This window comes from Hevea brasiliensis, chromosome 1, assembly GCF_030052815.1.
Source record: "Hevea brasiliensis isolate MT/VB/25A 57/8 chromosome 1, ASM3005281v1, whole genome shotgun sequence".
NCBI lineage: Eukaryota > Viridiplantae > Streptophyta > Magnoliopsida > Malpighiales > Euphorbiaceae > Hevea > Hevea brasiliensis.
The window spans coordinates 555,673-573,835 of record NC_079493.1 but is presented as its reverse complement, the minus strand read 5'-3'; the positions used below and the strand labels follow the sequence as shown (position 1 = coordinate 573,835).

The window sequence follows — 18,163 nt, the reverse complement described above, 5'->3', positions numbered from 1 at the left end:
TAAAAATAATTTAATCTCTAATATTTAATTTTTTTAATAATTGAGTTATTAAAGTTTTACTGTCTATATATTTTTAATATGTGAATCATTAAATTAAAAAATTTTAAATTTAAATTATTAAAATATAAATTATTTATTTTAAGATCCTTAAAAATTTTAATTAAATATAAAATTATTTATAAATTTTATAAATTAATCCTTAAATATTATAACTACTTATAAATAAATCTTTATAATTTTATAAAATTTTATTTATGTTATTATTATTTTGATAATATATAAATAATTATATATATATGATATTATATTTTTAATTATAAAAAAAAAGAAAAAAAATATGAATGTGGACAAAAATTGATATTAAAAAAACTTTAAAAACTAAATTATTTTCATATTAAAAATAAAATTAAAACATTTTGATATTTTTATTAAATTTAATTGAAAACTAAATTATTTATTTATTAAAATATTAAAAATTAAATTATTTAATTTTAAAATTATAAAGATTAATTTATAAGTTTAAGCAAATTTTAAAAACAAAATTACTAATAAAATAAAAATTTAGTGGCTCTATTATTTTTAAATTACAAATAAAATTAAAAATATTTTAATATTTTTATTAAAATTAATAGTAATTTAATTAAAATTTTAACACTAACAATTAATTATAAATTTTATTAAATTTTAATAATTAAATTATTTAATTTTTAAAAATACAAAGATTAAAAATGTATCGGCCTTTCAATTTCTAATATAGATATATATGTTCGCAACGCGAGTGTTTGTGATCGAATGCGTCTTAGGGCAAGCTGTTCTTTTTGGCGGGAACAGTCTTGTCCCCGCTTTCTCCGAAAATCCCCAAATTTCACAGTCGGAAACCCTACCTAGCCAGCACCCTTCAGTCTCTAGGCTAAGAAGAGAGACAAAATCCAAAACTCTTAAAATCAAGCCACATTAATGGGAAAAGACGATGAGGAAATGAGGGGCGAGATAGAGGAGAGGCTTATAAACGAAGAATACAAAATATGGAAAAAGAACACTCCTTTCCTTTACGATCTGGTAATCACCCATGCTCTCGAGTGGCCTTCCCTCACCGTCGAGTGGTTACCCGATCGTGAGGAGCCTCCTGGCAAGGACTACTCCGTCCAGAAGATGATTCTCGGCACCCACACCTCCGAGAACGAGCCCAATTACCTCATGCTCGCCCAGGTCCAGCTCCCCCTGGATGATGCCGAGAACGATGCCCGCCATTACGATGACGATCGCTCTGATTTTGGCGGGTTCGGAGCTGCAAACGGAAAGGTTTCTTCTTTTAATTTTGGGTCTTGAGAATTATTTACCCTTTTGATCTTTAACTTGGGAAAAATTAAAGAAAGAAAATAAAGAAAAAAAATAATTTACTGTATGAGGATATGTAGATATTTTAATCATATTTTTTCTTTTTTTTTTATCAATTTAGAGAGAAATATTTTGAGTTAAAATTTTATTTCATTTCTCTTTCTTTCTCTTCAATTTTTCCTTCTATTTATTATCCAAACAGAGAAATTTAAAGAAATCACTCCTCTCCATTTCTCTCGTTCCAAACAAAGGGACAGTGTTGGTTTAGATTACTAAAAAAAAATGTCTTTTTCAGGTTCAAATAATTCAGCAAATTAATCACGACGGAGAGGTTAATAGGGCCCGTTATATGCCTCAAAACCCTTTTATTATCGCTACCAAGACAGTTAGCGCTGAAGTTTATGTCTTTGACTATAGCAAACACCCTTCTAAGCCCCCTCTTGATGGTGCTTGTACTCCCGATTTGAGATTAAGAGGTCACAGCACTGAAGGTTATGGTTTGTCTTGGAGTAAGTTTAAACAAGGTCACTTGCTTAGTGGTTCTGATGATGCTCAAATTTGCTTGTGGGACATTAATTCCACTCCTAAGAACAAGGCCATTGATGCTATGCAAATTTTTAAGGTACCCTTTTATTGTATTTTCACTAAATCTTGTATGCAATGCTGCTTTTTAATAACTCTGAGAATCACAGGTTAAAAAAAAAAGGCCATGACTTTAACTGCTCATATTACATGAATTTGATGATTTTATGCTCGGTTTATAAAGTATGATGATGTTCAAAAATTGTTCTAAAATAGGTTCATGAAGGTGTTGTAGAAGATGTTGCATGGCATTTGAGGCATGAGTACTTATTTGGCTCGGTTGGGGATGATCAATACCTGCTTATATGGGATCTCCGTACTCCAGCAAACGCAAAGCCTGTCCAATCAGTTGTTGCTCATCAGAGCGAGGTAAGATTTTATGATTCTGTCATAAACTAATATCACATGCAGGATGAACTTTTTTGAATGTTGTTCTGGATTGTTCTGTTAAATTCTCCACTTTTTTTCCTTTGTTTCTTCATCAAATTCTGAACTATCAATTCTTCATTTGGATCAAATTCAGTCTCGACTTTCCTACATGTTCTACAGAAGGTGCAGTTCAGAGCATGTGGTGAATCCATTTACTTGTGTAGCAGTACCAAGATACTCTAGGTCTTTTACAGCCTTTGCTTGTTTGTTGCCTCAGCTGTTCTGTTACCTTTAATGATAAAACCAAGAGCCTTTTGTTCTTGCCTTTACTTTTTCATGCCCACTTAGCTAGGAGTCTTATTATAACTTTCTTTCTGAATTATAATTATGCATTTATGTTCAATTGATTTTCCTGTATAGCTGTCTACTGCTTGGGCCACTGCCTCTTAAGGATACTAACATTTGATTGTCTGTTGGCTGGCTGGTGTGTTCAATGCAGAGTGATATGCCTATCATGTCATCTTTTTATACCAGAAGACTGCGAAGATGTTGTACATGTCTTGTTAATCATGAACTTGTATTTGTTGTATTCCTATTTTCTCTGTAACCATAAGTTTCTGTAACTTTGGTTACTGATGAGTAAATGATGTTATTTTAAATGCCGTGTTCTGTTCTATCTTTGATATATCAAGAGGCTTATATTCTAAAGTTGTGCTATTATGCGATTTTTCCTTCTTCCTGATTTTGTCTTTAGGTTAACTGCTTAGCTTTTAATCCTTTCAATGAATGGGTTGTTGCAACGGGATCCACTGACAAAACTGTCAAGTTATTCGATATACGTAAAATCAACACAGCCCTTCACACATTTGACTGTCACAAGTAAGTACTCTCTCTATATGGTGCATTTCTTCAGCGCTCATGTGGACTTCTGGTCACAATATTGCATTCAGATGCATGTGTGCCAATACATACGTGAACACACAGTCCATATAAAAACCATGTCAACTCAAAACCTCCTATTTTATATTTCATGTTCTTGATTTTTTTTTTTTTAAGGGAGGAGGTTTTCCAAGTTGGGTGGAATCCCAAGAATGAAACTATCTTAGCTTCTTGTTGCCTTGGTAGAAGGCTCATGGTGTGGGATCTCAGCAGGTTTGTCCTCAAATAGACTCATGAATAGTTTAGCTGAGATTCGAAATTTGTTTTCAAGTAATATTTATCTGTTATTTTTGTTAATGTGGGGTTTCTTTTGCAGGATTGATGAAGAACAGACACCAGAGGATGCTGAAGATGGCCCTCCAGAGTTGCTTTTTATTCATGGTGGGCACACCAGTAAAATATCAGATTTTTCATGGAATCCTTGTGAAGACTGGGTTATAGCAAGTGTGGCTGAAGATAACATCCTTCAGATATGGCAAATGGCAGAGAATATATACCACGATGAAGATGACATACCCGGAGATGAATCCACCAAAGGATCCTAGTGTATTTTCAATGTTTTGGGAGCCTATGAAGTAGGATAAATGTCAATTATAAAATAGGGGCCTTAGGATTGTTGATTTTGCTTTTTTTTTTCTTGTTATATAACCAGTGTTATTTGTTTTTTGAATCTGACCTCCCAAATTTGTTTGCCCCCCCACTGGAAGCCTCTGGTTGAACTGGAAGCAGTGTATTAATAATAATATATGTAGAATTTTGTTCTCTAATTGCATACACATAGCAGCAACATATTGCTTAAATTTAAGGGTTGATTTTGAGTATACTATGATTTTGAATTTAATGTTTGAGATTGCTTAAATTTGATCTTGAGAAAGAGGCAATAACAACATGGCAACATATTGCGAAATATTATAAATGGACTCTTGCAGAAGACAGTCAAGGTACATCTACTTATCATAGAGGTTTGATTTACGATGCCAGAAGCTTTATCTTGGCAAAATGGTATTGCCACTCGAGAAATTCATGGTACTCTGTAGACTAGAAAACCTCTTACAGGTTGCTAAGTTAGACATCACAGTTCCTGATCTACTTTTGCTGAAGGTTCTTGCCTCCAAACTTTTGAAGCATTTCTGGCCATTTGTTTGAAGGTCTGGACTCTTCGAAGTTCAACCACAGGGAGTGCTTAACTTATTTGAGTACTAAAGAATTCTTACCTTCAAATATTTGATTTAATAATTTTTAAATTCATTTTTATATAGTCAAATTTATATTATATATATATATATATATATAATTATTTTTAATTGCATTTAAAATAATTTTTTTCGATAATCACTTTTTTATATCTAGGGACTTAGAAGATTTCAATGGTAAACAGCGGCTCTTTGGCCTGATACGAAGCAGCCATAGCCGTCAATGGTCACCTTCAAACCGAAGCTAGTTGTACCAATCTTCTTGTCTCCTCTCTCTCAGCGCTTCCCCAATCTCTTTTCTTCCTCTTTCTCGTCTTCTACTATAAGCTCACAAGATGACTTCAACGCTGCTCTCTCTAACGAGGAATCGTTACTAGCAGGCAAATTTCACTCCCTAATCAAAGACCACCACCGCAAAAACCCAAGCCTTACCTTCCCCACCGTTCCGTCTCTATCACTTGAATTTTCTCAAATCTCCACCACCCATTTCACCCCCATCTCCCCCTTCGTCGTCCGTCGCGTAATCGAGAAATGCCGCGCTGTACGGCACGGCATCCCTTTCCTCCAGGCCCTTGCCTTCTTCAACTGGGCCACCACTCGGGATGGATTCTTCCCCTCTCCCGAACCTTATAACGAGATGATATCCCTCGCCGGTAAGGTCAGGCAATTCGATTTGGTTTGGAATGTAATCGATTCAATGAAAGCTAGAAATGTTGAAATTAGAATCGAGACCTTTTCAATTCTTATTCGCCGCTACGTTAGTGCTGGATTGGCTGTGGAGGCGGTACACGCGTTTAACCGTATGGAGGATTATAATTGTAAGCCTGATAAGATTGCATTTTCGATTTTGATTAGTATTCTGTGTAGGAAACGAAGAGCTAGCGAAGCTCAGTCATTTTTTGATAGTTTAAAGGATAAATTTGAAGCTGATGTTATTGTGTACACCAACCTGGTTCGTGGGTGGTGTCGTGCTGGAAATATACCAGAAGCCGAGAGGGTGTTCAGGGAAATGAAAATGGCTGGAATTAAGCCCAATGTGTATACATACAGTATTGTCATCGATGCTTTATGTAGGTGTGGGCAAATTACTCGTGCTTGTGATGTTTTTGCAGAGATGCTTGATGTGGGCTGTGAACCAAATTCCATAACTTTCAATAATTTAATGAGGGTACATGTTAAAGCTGGCAGGACTGAGAAGGTTTTGCAAGTGTATAATCAAATGAAGAGGATGGGATGTTCTCCTGATACGATAACATATAATTTTATTATACAGACTCATTGCAGAGAAGATAATCTTGAGGAAGCTTTGAAGGTGCTTAATTCAATGGTTAAGAAAGGGTGTAGGCCAAATGCTTCTACTTTTAATACTTTATTTGAGTGCATTGCCAAGTTGGGTGATGTGAATGGTGCACACAGGATGTATGCTAAGATGAAGGAGTTGAAGTGTAAGCCCAATACTGTGACATACAATGTCCTAATGCGAATGTTTGCTGACTCAAAATCGACTGACATGGTTCTGAAGCTGAAGAAGGAAATGGATGAGAATGATGTTGAACCTAATGTGAATACCTACTGTGTTTTGATTTCAATGTATTGTGGAATGGGGCACTGGAATAATGCATACAAGTTCTTCAGGGAGATGATTGAAGAGAAATGCATGAAACCAAGTCTGCCAGTTTATGAGATGGTCCTGCAGCAACTTAGAAAAGCAGGGCAGTTAAAGAAGCATGAAGAATTGGTGGAAGTTATGGTTGACAGAGGATTTATTAGTCGTCCTTTGTAGAAGAAGTTATGCCTTCTTCACCCATAAGCTAAATTAGGCGATCTTTGTTTCTTTTTGTAGCTTAATATTTCTCGTTTAAGGTGTACATATTCATGTTTTGGTGATTCTAAAGGTTAAGGCTGTAAACTAGAAACATTGTCCTTTTTCATCATGTAGAAGAGGGTTTTAAATTTATTCAATTCGAGAATGACTAGCTATGCATTGATTATGAATATATCAACTCTTTCCAGATATCATGTTTAGTTGTAGCCTGCAATTGACTGCTTTACATGACCTAGACCTGACTTGCTTAAATTGCAATGAACCTGACCCAAACCTTCCAGATCTCCAATATTTCTTACTAGGCCTTAAAATGCAATGTTTTGATTAATCACATAAAAATGCAAATATGTTCGATGTTACATGGCAGTTACAACTATGGTTCATTTTTGTTCTTATTTGTGCAAACTAGTTTTATCAAAGCCAAAGTTTAGTTGAGATATTTTAAGTTTATAAAGTTAGCTATAGTTTGTGCCAGGCGAAATTTGTGTAACGAGATTCTTTTACATGGCTTCTAGATAAGATAGAACTTTTTATCTTCAAACTTCTGTTAGTGTTCTAATTTTGCATGCTTTACAACCAAACTTGAATGAGGTTTGAGTTGATTTGGATGGTTCCCTTTGATTTGGCATCGATGGCAGATGAGCAGTGTCCCTAACATGGAAGATCATTTGATGGGCGCATATCTTTTTACTTGATTCCTCAGGGTTTGCCTGAAATTCCTGAAACTAATATGGGGAACTTGTCAAGACTGTATGCTACCAGATTTCCCAGTGTACATTTTTTTTTTAAAGACTTTATGTGCTGATTGCATTGTTGAATTTGATAATGCTGTGCAACTATATGATAAATTTATCATACGGGTTCTGATACTAATTTTTTAGTTTGAATACTTAACTGAAGTTGTCATCATTGAGAATTCTTTGTGATTCGATTTGTTATCATGATAATATCTCTGATCCTTCTTACATTCATTTTGTATATCACCAACTAGAACTATGAATCAAGGCACCCTGAATGAGGATCTGTTCATTTCAATATCAGAAAATTCAAATTTCGCTTTAATGTCGTTTTGTAGTGACTAGTGAGTTCGTTACTTCACATTTACAAGAATTATTGTTATTATTATTATTATTATTATTATTTACTGCTGCTGGTTAAAAAATTGGGAATTGTGCTTTGAAGCTTGCATCTTTTTTATCAAGAACATATTTTCTCCAGAAACTTAAATGCTCTTATTCTCTTATGTAATGTTTCTCTCTAATTCTCTGCCAAACACCTGATGAGTTCAAGTCCTCCTAATCAGTGTTTAAATGGTCTTGCTCTCTTTGGACAGTATATGTTACATTTAGAAGATGATGATGACACTTATTTTAATTTTGGGAAAAGAACACTGAAGTATATTGAGAGATGATTTCTCCATGTTATCCTTAAAATGGGATAGGACAACAAAGCACATGCTGGCAGAGGAGGCAACGAAGCAAGCAACCTCCAATAAATGTAACGCCACCTTTGGAGCACTGCATTATTGACCACTTCTCCATGGACCAAAATATCAACCCACTACCTATATAAAATACTCGCCAAATATATGCAAAAAGAAAGTAAGCAAGCCGCTGACGCAAATTGCTAATAGAATATATATATATATCGTCTAATTGCCTAATTGTACTCTCTTCTCGAATTCTCTACCAAAACAAAACAAATCCCAGTTCTTGATTTATTGTACTAGTTATAATCTACCTTTCTTGCTCCTCCTTCTTCTTCAATGTCTTCCTATACCAGATCACACTCATCTCAGCAGTCCTATGCCCCCTCTGCTCCATCCCTGCCCGAGTCTTATAACCAGCAGGACCACGCTTACAATAGTTTCCCTCCTCCTCCAAGTGACGACAGGCGGCGGCAGCAGCATCAGCCGCCGCCTTCTTATGCGGCAGGATATGGCCAGGGTGAGTACTCATATGGGTACTCTGGTTTTCCACCGGGAACACATCCAGACGTGATTAGGAGCTTTCAGATGGTGGATAGGGACAGAAGCGGATATATCGATGAGAATGAGTTGCAACAAGCTCTCTCTTCTGGGTACCAGCGGTTCCATATTAGGACTATTAGGCTTCTTATGTTTCTCTTCAAGAATCCATATGATCCTCTGCGAATTGGTGAGTTTTAGAAAAGATTAATCATAGGACCAACTGAAGCTTACTAGTATCCTGGATTAGATATTTTCTGGTTATTAATTTGGAAATTTTAAGTCTCGAGACTTGTTTTTCTAGTTCTTTCTTGAGCTTTCTCTTTGAAGTTCATCGATCTGTTCAAACTTGATGGCTTTTACTTTCACATCCTTAATAATGATGTCGGCTATACTTTTTTAATGCAGGGCCTAAAGAGTTTGCCGCTTTATGGAGTTGTCTTGGTCAATGGCGAGTAAGTAGTCTCATATTGCTTTTCTTCTTAATTACCTTCTGAGAGAATTCATACATTTCAATTTCCTTCTTGTATCTGTTTTGCCAATGCTATATAGTTGAGTGGCAGTTCAATATCAGCATTTGGAATTTTTTCATTCTCTTAATTATTTTAACCACCAATAATTGAAGGAGAAGGACAATAGTCTATCCTAGGAGAATTTATAGGGAAATGAATTGCAAATTATTCCTTGTTTAGATTCAACAATGAATTCATAGTGTAGAATTTTACTGATTTTCACTGGCATAAAAATTTAGTGCACCTCTTAACTAGTATTAGACTATATTTAGTATTGTGGTTGTGAGGCCAAAATAATTATTTAAAACTGCATTTTGGAAAAACGCCCTTTTAGATGCTATTAAAAAAAAAATTGAAAAAGTTGTTTACTTTTAAAGTAATTATGATTAAAATATGTTAAATTCAATTTAAAATCAAAACTTAAATGTTTTTAATAAACATTTTTGAGATGTTTTTCTTAACCGTAGCTCAAACAACAATACCAACTTAATACCCTTTTATGCATTTTGGTCCATTTAAAATGTGTTAGATTTTGTCAGCAACATCTATGAATGGAACTTTTTGCTTGAGATATAGGAAGTACACTAGAATGCTAGTTTCCCTTTGTTATTATTGCTTTTTGAGTTAATCTGTCATGAATATGGAGGAAAGGGGGAAAAAAGGCCAACCTTATTTTATTGATTTAAATATATTTAAATGATGTTATGGGTGTTCTTTTTTCTTTTAACATATGACACAAACTAATAAAGTCCTTGCTGTACTTCTAGTTGAAATGATGTAGTGGGTGTGGCTCTCTTTTAACACTTGGTTCTTACTGTTTGGAGAAGAATAGTGTTTTTTTAGCTAGTTATTTAGTGAGCTCAAGATGAGAATAAAAATTCACTTCCGGTGGTTGGTGAGTTCCTGTGAACATGTGCATAAGTGCTGAATCATCACCACTCTTTTCATTGGAAGAACACCTATGTTTTTCCTAGGAAACATAATTATAAGAACACATGAACATCACTATGTAGCTTGAATTCTGTCAACGAACTTTTTCTTATTTTGAGATTTTTTAATTTGAAGATGCTATTTTCTTGTGCTAATTGTATGGAATGCATGTAGCTGTTAAAAAATGAGTTTGTAAATTTCATTTGCAGGCAATATTTGAGAGATATGATAAAGACAGGAGTGGGAAAATTGATTTGTTTGAACTGAGGGATGCTCTTTATGGCATTGGTTATGCAATCCCACCTTCTGTTCTTAAAGTTCTGATTTCCAAGTATGATGATGGAAGTGGCAGAAAGATTGAACTTAACTTTGACAGTTTTGTTGAGTAAGTTTTCTCATTTAAAATTTTTCTGATAACATTTTTTTTAACGAATTTTAAATCTGATTATGTATCTGTGTTTTGTGGTGTCTGATTTGGAGATGCGGCATGATCCTTAAGGTGAGACCCTAACTCTGGACTCTTGTTATATTCAACGGCTTATTTCACTGCATCATTTTTGTCCCTAATGCACCCTTATAGAATGAAATTGTAATTAGTTATTATGTGTGTGTGTGTGCACTGCTAGTTGATATGTTTAATTTTTCAGTTGCAGGTTGTTTTTCATGATCTTGATATTCATTTTTATGTGATTTTCAGGGGTTGACTGAGAAATTTAAGCAGAAGGATTCGCGATATACTGGCACAGCAACCTTCAATTATGACGAATTCATGTCCACGGTCATTCCTTTTCTTGTATCATATGATTGATTATGAAACTTCTCATGTTATGATCTTTGTTTAGCCTTCTCCCTCTGCCCACTCTCTCTTTTTGCAAGACTTGTAATGGTTCAATTATTTGATTTTTTTTTTCTCGGTGAACAAATTGTCCATTGAGTTGAGTTTATTTGAGAGAATATGAATACTCTAATCATCTCTCACTACAATTTAGGCCTAGTTGGTTCAGCTGTTGGCGATCAACGATCAGCAGCTGATAACAGGGTTGTCTCTGTATCATTTTGATACGCTGAGAATTATGAAATCTCATCAAGTTCTTGAGCTAATTAAAAATGTAGTATATCTCATTCAAAGTCGACAGCAGGAGGGGGAAAAAAACAAACATGATCACACATCAAAATCTAGTCGTGATTGTAGTATTTTGGACATCATAAACACTATATACAACACTCCCTACAATGGTAAGCTATGCAAAATACTTGAGAAGACAAGCAGCCAAAGCTGCAAGAACCAAATAACTGGAACCAGCATGGTTCGGGCAGCCTTCATTAGAACCACGGTTCCGGTGATTATTTTGGTGATGGTTCATAGCCCCAGCAGCATACAAAGGAACTACAGTTGCACCATGCCGGTACCCTGTATCACCATTACCATTAACTTCTCCGCCATGCGCTCTGCTTCCCATTGAATGGCTTCCATGACCTCCTCCACCTCCTCCACCCCTCCTGTCTACTGAGACCAGCCGCTCTTGCCCTTCTGCAACTTCAAACTTTCCTATCATCTTTTTGGCTCTGCTAATTTTTTGGTCTGTAGCATTTGGTTCCTGATGGAAGGCTGCAATTGTGGCACCAAGTTAAATGAAGAGAAGTGAGCTTCAATACTGCAGATTAACTTGCCATCTAAACAATATACCTCTAATTCATTACTAATATTATAGTTGTAATTAGCGAAAGGGTATTTAATTATAGTTATTTTAGTTGTTTGAGTACTCTATTGCATCAAATTTTAAAAAAAAAAATGATTATAAAGTTGAGGATAATAACGTGAACATATGCCCAGCCCATCTATCACAAATCAATTTCAATCCCATACAACTGTAACCAAATTATGGACAGGGACCATGATAGAATTGCTTAGGTATTGCCGAACCAGATTGATTACAATTGACAATTTAATTTAAATTATGAATTTTCTGAGAAGTTTCAAAAATTGTTCAATTGTTAGATCATCTCAATTTAAATCAAATCAAAATCTAAATCAAAACTGAAATTATCTTGAATTGGAATTGAAATCAAATCAAAACTATGAGGATCGGATTTATTGGGATTCAAGTTGCCTTCCTCCTCTTGAAGGCTTGATGGAATAATCTTATTCGCAGAAGATTCTATCCCGAGCCTAAAATTAAACAAATCCCTCAAGTCATTGATTTGGGTTTGCATCATCACATCGTGCAGCCGTTGATTTATGTGGGTCCTATGATGGTTTAATTCCATAAACGATTATATGATTGTTCAGTGGTGCTCTCGGCAACAATTTTTTTTTTTTTTTTTTTTTTTGATAAATGCTCTCAGCAACAATTAATCAAACACTTGCAACTGTTGTTTTGTTTCTCCACATACTTAATGAATTTAATAGTTAAATTAATTGCGATCGAATATATATGATCACAAGTGCACTAATAGCTAACAAAATAATTAATCATCGAGCTCAAAATTTAAAAATATACGTAAATATAAAAAGAAAGGGGTGAGGAAGCACCAGTAGTAGCAGTGGAGGTATTATTTTGCAAGGGATGTGCATGAAGATGAACTTGAAACAAGATAATCACCAAAAAGAACAATCCCAGTTTCTTGAACCCCATTTCATACCCTTTTGTAATCCCAAAAGAATTAAGATCCTTGCCTGCTCTTCCCTTTTATTCTGCTGTATTTGTAGTGATGAAAAAGATGCGGATTCTCCCTTTGTTTTTGTAATTAAGCTTTTCACATCCCGTGGGTCTCTAAGAAACAGAGGGTGGCAGATGAGCAAGAAAGATGCTTGCCTTGCAAAATTGAAAAAGAGATCAATTTATGCCCATTGCCATGTATGCCCACATATTGTTGGGATAAATCTTAGCAATTTGAAAAAGATTTTTTTTTCCCCCTTCTAAAGGCATAAACATTTCTTTTAATTGGATCGAATATTAATTTAATGGTTGAAGTCATATCATTCATTTGATAAACTCAGTTTTGAGTTTTCACTCTGTTAAATCTCTTAATTAAAAAAAAGTGATAAATATATTAATTATATTTAAAAAAGAATGAGAAAGAAAAACTAATATATTTACTATAGAAAGTGATATACTCGTTAAAAGAGTGAATTATATAAATATTTTACACTTTCTTAGTCATGACAATTAGATTTGTTTAATTATTAATTTTTTTTTATAAAAGTTGTAAGAAGATATATTGGTATTATATATTTTTGTGTATTTCAATGAGTTACAGCAGAGATCTATATATACAAGAATAAGAGAGCTAAGTATAGTAAGAAAGTTGGTAGCAAAAAATAAGGCCTAGAATAAATCCTAAATTGAAGCCTGTAATTTTGGGTCAATGACAGCTATATGTTAACATCCCCCCTCAAACTCAAGTAGGCAAAGTATTTGCTAACTTGAGTTTGCAAGATAAGTCATGAAATCGCCCAGGTGGATGAGCTTTGGTGAAGATATCAGCTATCTGATCAGCAGATGAAACTGAAATGAGACGAAGAGTGCCTCTAACAAGATGATGACGAACGGAATGGCAATCAATCTCAATATGCTTTGTGTGTTCATGAAATACATCATTGTGGGCAATTTGGATGGCACTTTGATTGTCACAATAGATGTTTGTAGCAGTGTCAGATTGAAAGACACCCATATCTTGTAATAGCCATCTTAAACAAAGAAGTTCAAAAGTAGTGTCAGTTAGTGCCATGTACTCTGCTTCCATACTAGAGCGAGAAACTACTGTTTGCTTCTTACTACGCCAAGAGATAAGTGAATCTCCGAGAAAAAAATAATAACCAGTGGTAGATCATCTATCAGTACGATCACCAGCCCAGTCAGCATCAGAATATACTTTTAGTTTAAGAGATGACTGAGTAGAGAAATGAAGATCATGGAACAAAGTGCTTTTGATGTATCGAAGGATACGAAGAACAGCAGTAAAGTGAGAAGTGCGAGGAGCAGCCATGAACTGGCTAACAATATAAACTGCATATCCTATGTCTGGACGAGTAGCAGTGAGATAGATAAGACTCCCAACCAACTGCCTATAAAGGGTTGGATCATCCAAAATGGCTCCATCAATAGGTGAAAGTTTGACATTTGCCTCAAGAGTATTAGCAGTTTTATTATCTGTCAAACCTGTTCGACAAAGAAGATCAGTGGCATATTTTGCTTGAGACAAATAATAGCCTATATCATCAGAAGAGACTTTTAACCTAAGAAAATAACTCAAATGACCAAGATCTTTCATTTCAAACTGAGTACCAAGAAACTTTTTCACTTCTTCACTTCTTCAATTCCTTGCAAATCATCTCCAGTGATTATCATATCATCCACATATAACAACAAGTGAGTGTAGCCCTTATCAGTTTTGCGAACAAAGAGAGCAGTGACAAAAGAGCTGGAAGAGAAACCCAATTTGCTGATTGTGGAGCTAAATTTTGCAAACCATGCTCTAGGTGCCTATTTAAGACCATATAGAGCCTTTTGAAGATGGCAAACCTTACCAGGAGGATGATCATAACCAGGTGGAGGTTACATGTAAACCTCTTCGGAAAGATCGCCATTAAGAAAGGCATTTTTCACATCCATCTGAAAGAGTGTCCATTTACGCACAGCTGCAACAGCTATGAGGCTACGAATAGATGTGAGACGAGCTACAGGAGCAAAATTCTCTTCATAGTCAATACCATACTCCTGAGTAAAGCCCTTTGCCACTAATCGAGCTTTGTAACGTTCCACTGAGCCATCTGCTTGAGTTTTGATTTTATAAACCCATTTGCATCCTATAGCAGTTTTACCAGGCGATAAATCAACCCAGTTCCAAGTATAGGTTTTCGATAAGGCTTGCAATTCGTCTTGCATTGCTTGCTGCCAAAGAGGATTAGTACTAGCTTCCCTATAAGAAGAAGGTTCATACAAAGAAACTATAGTAGAGTAGCAATGATAATCATGAAGATAAGATGGTGGGCGACGTACTTTAGGAGTTACAACATTAGAAGAAATAAAAATTGTGGATGGAGAGACAGAATCTGCAGATGAACTAGATCTCTCAGGCGACACCATAGGTTGATCATCTATTTGTCCTGCATTAAAGATGTTAGGAAGGGGAGTCTTATTGTCATTAAGAAAAGATGTATCAGGGAATAGCTCAATAGACAAATTAGTGAAGAAAGGCGAGTGATTGTCGGAACATTGAAATTCAGAGAGGGTGGAAAACATTTTACGTTCCCAAAAAGTGACATGACGAGAGATACGAAGACGCTTAGAGATAGGATCCTAACATCGATACCCTTTATGCTCAATACCATAGCCCAAAAAACAATATAACTGAGCACAAGGTTCCAATTTTGAGTGTTCATGTGGCTAAAGAAGAACAAAACAAGCACACCCAAAAACACGAAGAAGACTGTAATCAGGAGAGAGACCATACAAACGTTTATAAGGAGTTTGATTACCGATTGTCGCAAAAGGAATGCGGTTGATGGTGTAGACAGCTGTAAGAGCAACTTCTCCCCAAAAACATTCAGGGCAAGAAGAAGAAATTAAAGATGTCAAGAATGTGTTTGTGTTTACGTTCTGCATGACCATTTTGTTGAGAAGTACCTGGACAAGATCGATGAATAGTAGTGCCATGTTGAGCAAGAAGATTAAGGAACGTAGTATCTTTATACTCCATGGCATTATCTGTTCGAAGAGTTCTAATGGTACAGGAAAATTGAGTTTTGACAAAAGCAGTAAAATTAGCATAAATCTGAGATAATTGTGAACAGTTTTTCATAAAATAAATCCAAGTAAATTTAGAGTAATCATCCACAAATATCACAAAGTAAGTGGCATTACCCATGGTGGGAATAGGAGAGGGACCCCATATATTAGTATGTACAAGATCAAAGATAAAAAGGGAAATAGAAGCACTATTATTAAAAGGTAAAGCATGATGCTTCCCAAGTTCACATGAAGCACAATCAAAATTCTCATATTTAATATTTCCTAAAAGACCACTAGAACATAAAGATTTTAGTCTAAAAGAGGAGACATGACCAAGTCGAGAATGCTAGGTAGAGGTAGACACAGAGGCAACACATTGTGATGGAGGGATAGGAAGAGATGCAGTATGTAAGGGAAGGTGAAGAGATGTCAATTCAAACAGACGATCAACTTTACGGCCGGTCCCAAGAATCTGTCCTGTCTGTTGATTCTGCACATAGCAAACATGGCGAGAAAAATGTAAATCAAGACCAAGATCACATAATTGTCCCACAAAAATAAGATTGAGAGACAATTTAGGAACAATAAAGGTATTAGGTAAAGACAAAGCTGAAGCAGAAACATCACCAATATGACTGACAAACATGCATGAGTTATCAGCAGTATGAATAATAGGAGAATGAGATATGGTATGTTTTGTTTTGAAAAGACAAGAGTCAGTTGTCATATAGTTACAGCAAGCAGAGTCAAAAAACCAAGAAGAAGATGTACCTGGAGTGACTGACGAAGCAGTGGAAGTGGATACACCAGTGATAAAGTGGGCGAAGGCTTGTTTTAAAGCATCAATATGTATCTGGTTAAGAAGTTTATCTAAGGTATATGTTTCATCGGAAGACCAACCTTCGGTGGCAGCAGTGTGATTAGAAGCCTTACCAGACTTAAATTATGATTGATTATTTTGTCCAGTTCCTGTCACACCCTACTCCTCGTAAGATGTAACATGTTTCCGTAGTACACTTAATGAATTACCGTACTTCACCTACTGGTAACCCATTAAATATATTACAAGAGATTTTAAAACAATTTTCGTTCATTATGGAATTGGTGGGTAAAATTTTTTTTCAATTATTAAAAACCTTTATTTAAAGTCCAAACACAAATCAAAATTTTGGATATTTAAAATCTCCGCAATTTTTACAAAAATTTCGACAGAGTGCTGTCTGTATTTTGAGAAAACAGTTCTTCAAAACCTGAAAATAAAAACACTTCCAATATATTACTCAATCACAACTTCATTTGCAACCACCAATCTTCAAATCAACAACCCTGGCAACACTTCAACTCAAAATCAAAATTTCAAATAAAAATTAATTACTCAAAACATTTCATAAACTCATGCACATTGTATTTTAAATCATTAATTTACGATCATAAACTAATTTACAGATGCAAAATCTCAAAAATAATATTATTACAATTTTATCTGTACAACTGCTCAAATTACAGAGATACATATGCATACTATCATATTTACATCAAACTAAACTACCAGGGTATAGACAAATACCCATACAAAAATTCTTCAATTGTGCTTCTCTCTAATTTTAGCAGCTCGCTCTGTTGTTATGTCTTTTTCTCTATCTGCGACAACAAGTTAAAACTATCGCTGAGTATATAAATACTCAGTGGTGCACAATAAAGCATAAAATGCATAATATAAAACATTTATAAACAATTCATAATTCAAATATTTCACAATCATATTTCAATTTTTCAAATCACATTTATAACAAATCATAATTTTCAAGGCTTAACATAACACAACTTTAATCAAATAATTCAATAAACATAGTGTTACCAAACAATAACACAACTTAGGCCGTGACACAAAATTTTCGAACATGTCGTGTGTACATTACGACAAGGCAAACACCCCCACTAATCGAAATCAATGAGGGAAGTGGCTAGCTAACTAATGAGTACTCATCCACACTCACCCCTCAGACTGGGAAGCCAGAGAGGGAGGAAACTGATAAAATATCATACTCACCCCACAAGTGGAGGAGGAACATATTAATATTGTCATGCCAAGTGTGAACTAAAAACAATTTAAATCAAGTTATTCAAATATTTTATACATTTCACAAATCATATTTCACTCTAAACTTTTCATTTACAAAGTAGGCAACACACTGTTTTTCAAATAAGATTTTCAAAGCCATAACTAAATTCAAAACCATATTGTCCAAATATTTCATACAAATTAATAATTAATTTTCCTTCCAAATTTCCATTGTAGAATAGGCAACACAACATTCTCAAAATTTATAATGTATAACAAATCAATTTTCATTATGAAAACTATAATTTAAAAATTTTTATGCACAAACACAATCAATTTTCAAAATCAAATTTCCATTAACAAGTGGCAACACTATAGTTCTCAAAACTCATAATTAACACAATGTATACAAATCAAGTTTTCAGTGAAAAAATAATAATTTAAAGTTATTGTGCACAAACCTGGACTTAATCGCCTCTAGGCCTTCCGGGTCTTTTTCAACTGAAACACAAAATTTATAGTGTTTCAGTACCTTATTTCACAGTAAATCCAATAATTAATTCATAAATACTTAATTCTAGCCCAAATATGGTTAAACTAACATTCTTGGTAATTTTCATTTTGGAGTTACTATTCATGATACTATTCAAGTCAATTTGTTAACTTTCTAAGGCTTAATAGGTATGGGAACTCCAACTTCACCCACATACCA

At 34.6% G+C, this 18,163-nt stretch overlaps 4 protein-coding genes across 5 annotated transcripts; 3 read left to right on the top strand and 1 right to left on the bottom strand.

Moving 5' to 3' along the window:
* Positions 1–770: 770 nt before the first annotated feature.
* Positions 771–3,995, top strand: LOC110669195 (WD-40 repeat-containing protein MSI1). Its single transcript, XM_058129858.1, has 6 exons — positions 771–1,302; positions 1,634–1,960; positions 2,137–2,289; positions 3,044–3,168; positions 3,346–3,441; positions 3,545–3,995. The coding sequence occupies exons 1-6, from the start codon at positions 958–960 to the stop codon at positions 3,771–3,773; spliced, it is 1,275 nt and encodes a 424-aa protein (XP_057985841.1). The 5' UTR covers positions 771–957; the 3' UTR covers positions 3,774–3,995.
* A 561-nt stretch (positions 3,996–4,556) lies between these two features.
* On the top strand, positions 4,557–6,435 carry LOC110669192 (pentatricopeptide repeat-containing protein At1g20300, mitochondrial). Its single transcript, XM_058129708.1, has one exon. It carries the CDS (start codon positions 4,645–4,647, stop codon positions 6,202–6,204), a length of 1,560 nt encoding a protein of 519 aa, XP_057985691.1. The 5' UTR covers positions 4,557–4,644; the 3' UTR covers positions 6,205–6,435.
* A 1,401-nt stretch (positions 6,436–7,836) lies between these two features.
* On the top strand, positions 7,837–10,622 carry LOC110669193 (probable calcium-binding protein CML48). Of its 2 annotated transcripts, XM_021830710.2 has the most exons (5): positions 7,850–8,402; positions 8,621–8,667; positions 9,864–10,039; positions 10,135–10,153; positions 10,352–10,622. In XM_021830710.2, exons 1-5 carry the CDS (start codon positions 8,012–8,014, stop codon positions 10,460–10,462), a joined length of 744 nt encoding a protein of 247 aa, XP_021686402.2. In that variant the 5' UTR covers positions 7,850–8,011; the 3' UTR covers positions 10,463–10,622. The 2 variants fall into 2 exon arrangements, with proteins under 2 accessions (XP_021686403.2, XP_021686402.2); XM_021830711.2 differs by lacking the exon at positions 10,135–10,153 and having other exon boundaries at positions 7,837–8,402.
* Positions 10,623–10,752: 130 nt separating this feature from the next.
* On the bottom strand, positions 10,753–12,600 carry LOC110669194 (uncharacterized). Its single transcript, XM_021830712.2, has 2 exons — positions 12,188–12,600; positions 10,753–11,263 (listed from the first exon to the last, which is right to left on the bottom strand). The coding sequence occupies exons 1-2, from the start codon at positions 12,288–12,290 to the stop codon at positions 10,896–10,898; spliced, it is 471 nt and encodes a 156-aa protein (XP_021686404.1). The 5' UTR covers positions 12,291–12,600; the 3' UTR covers positions 10,753–10,895.
* Positions 12,601–18,163: the final 5,563 nt, after the last annotated feature.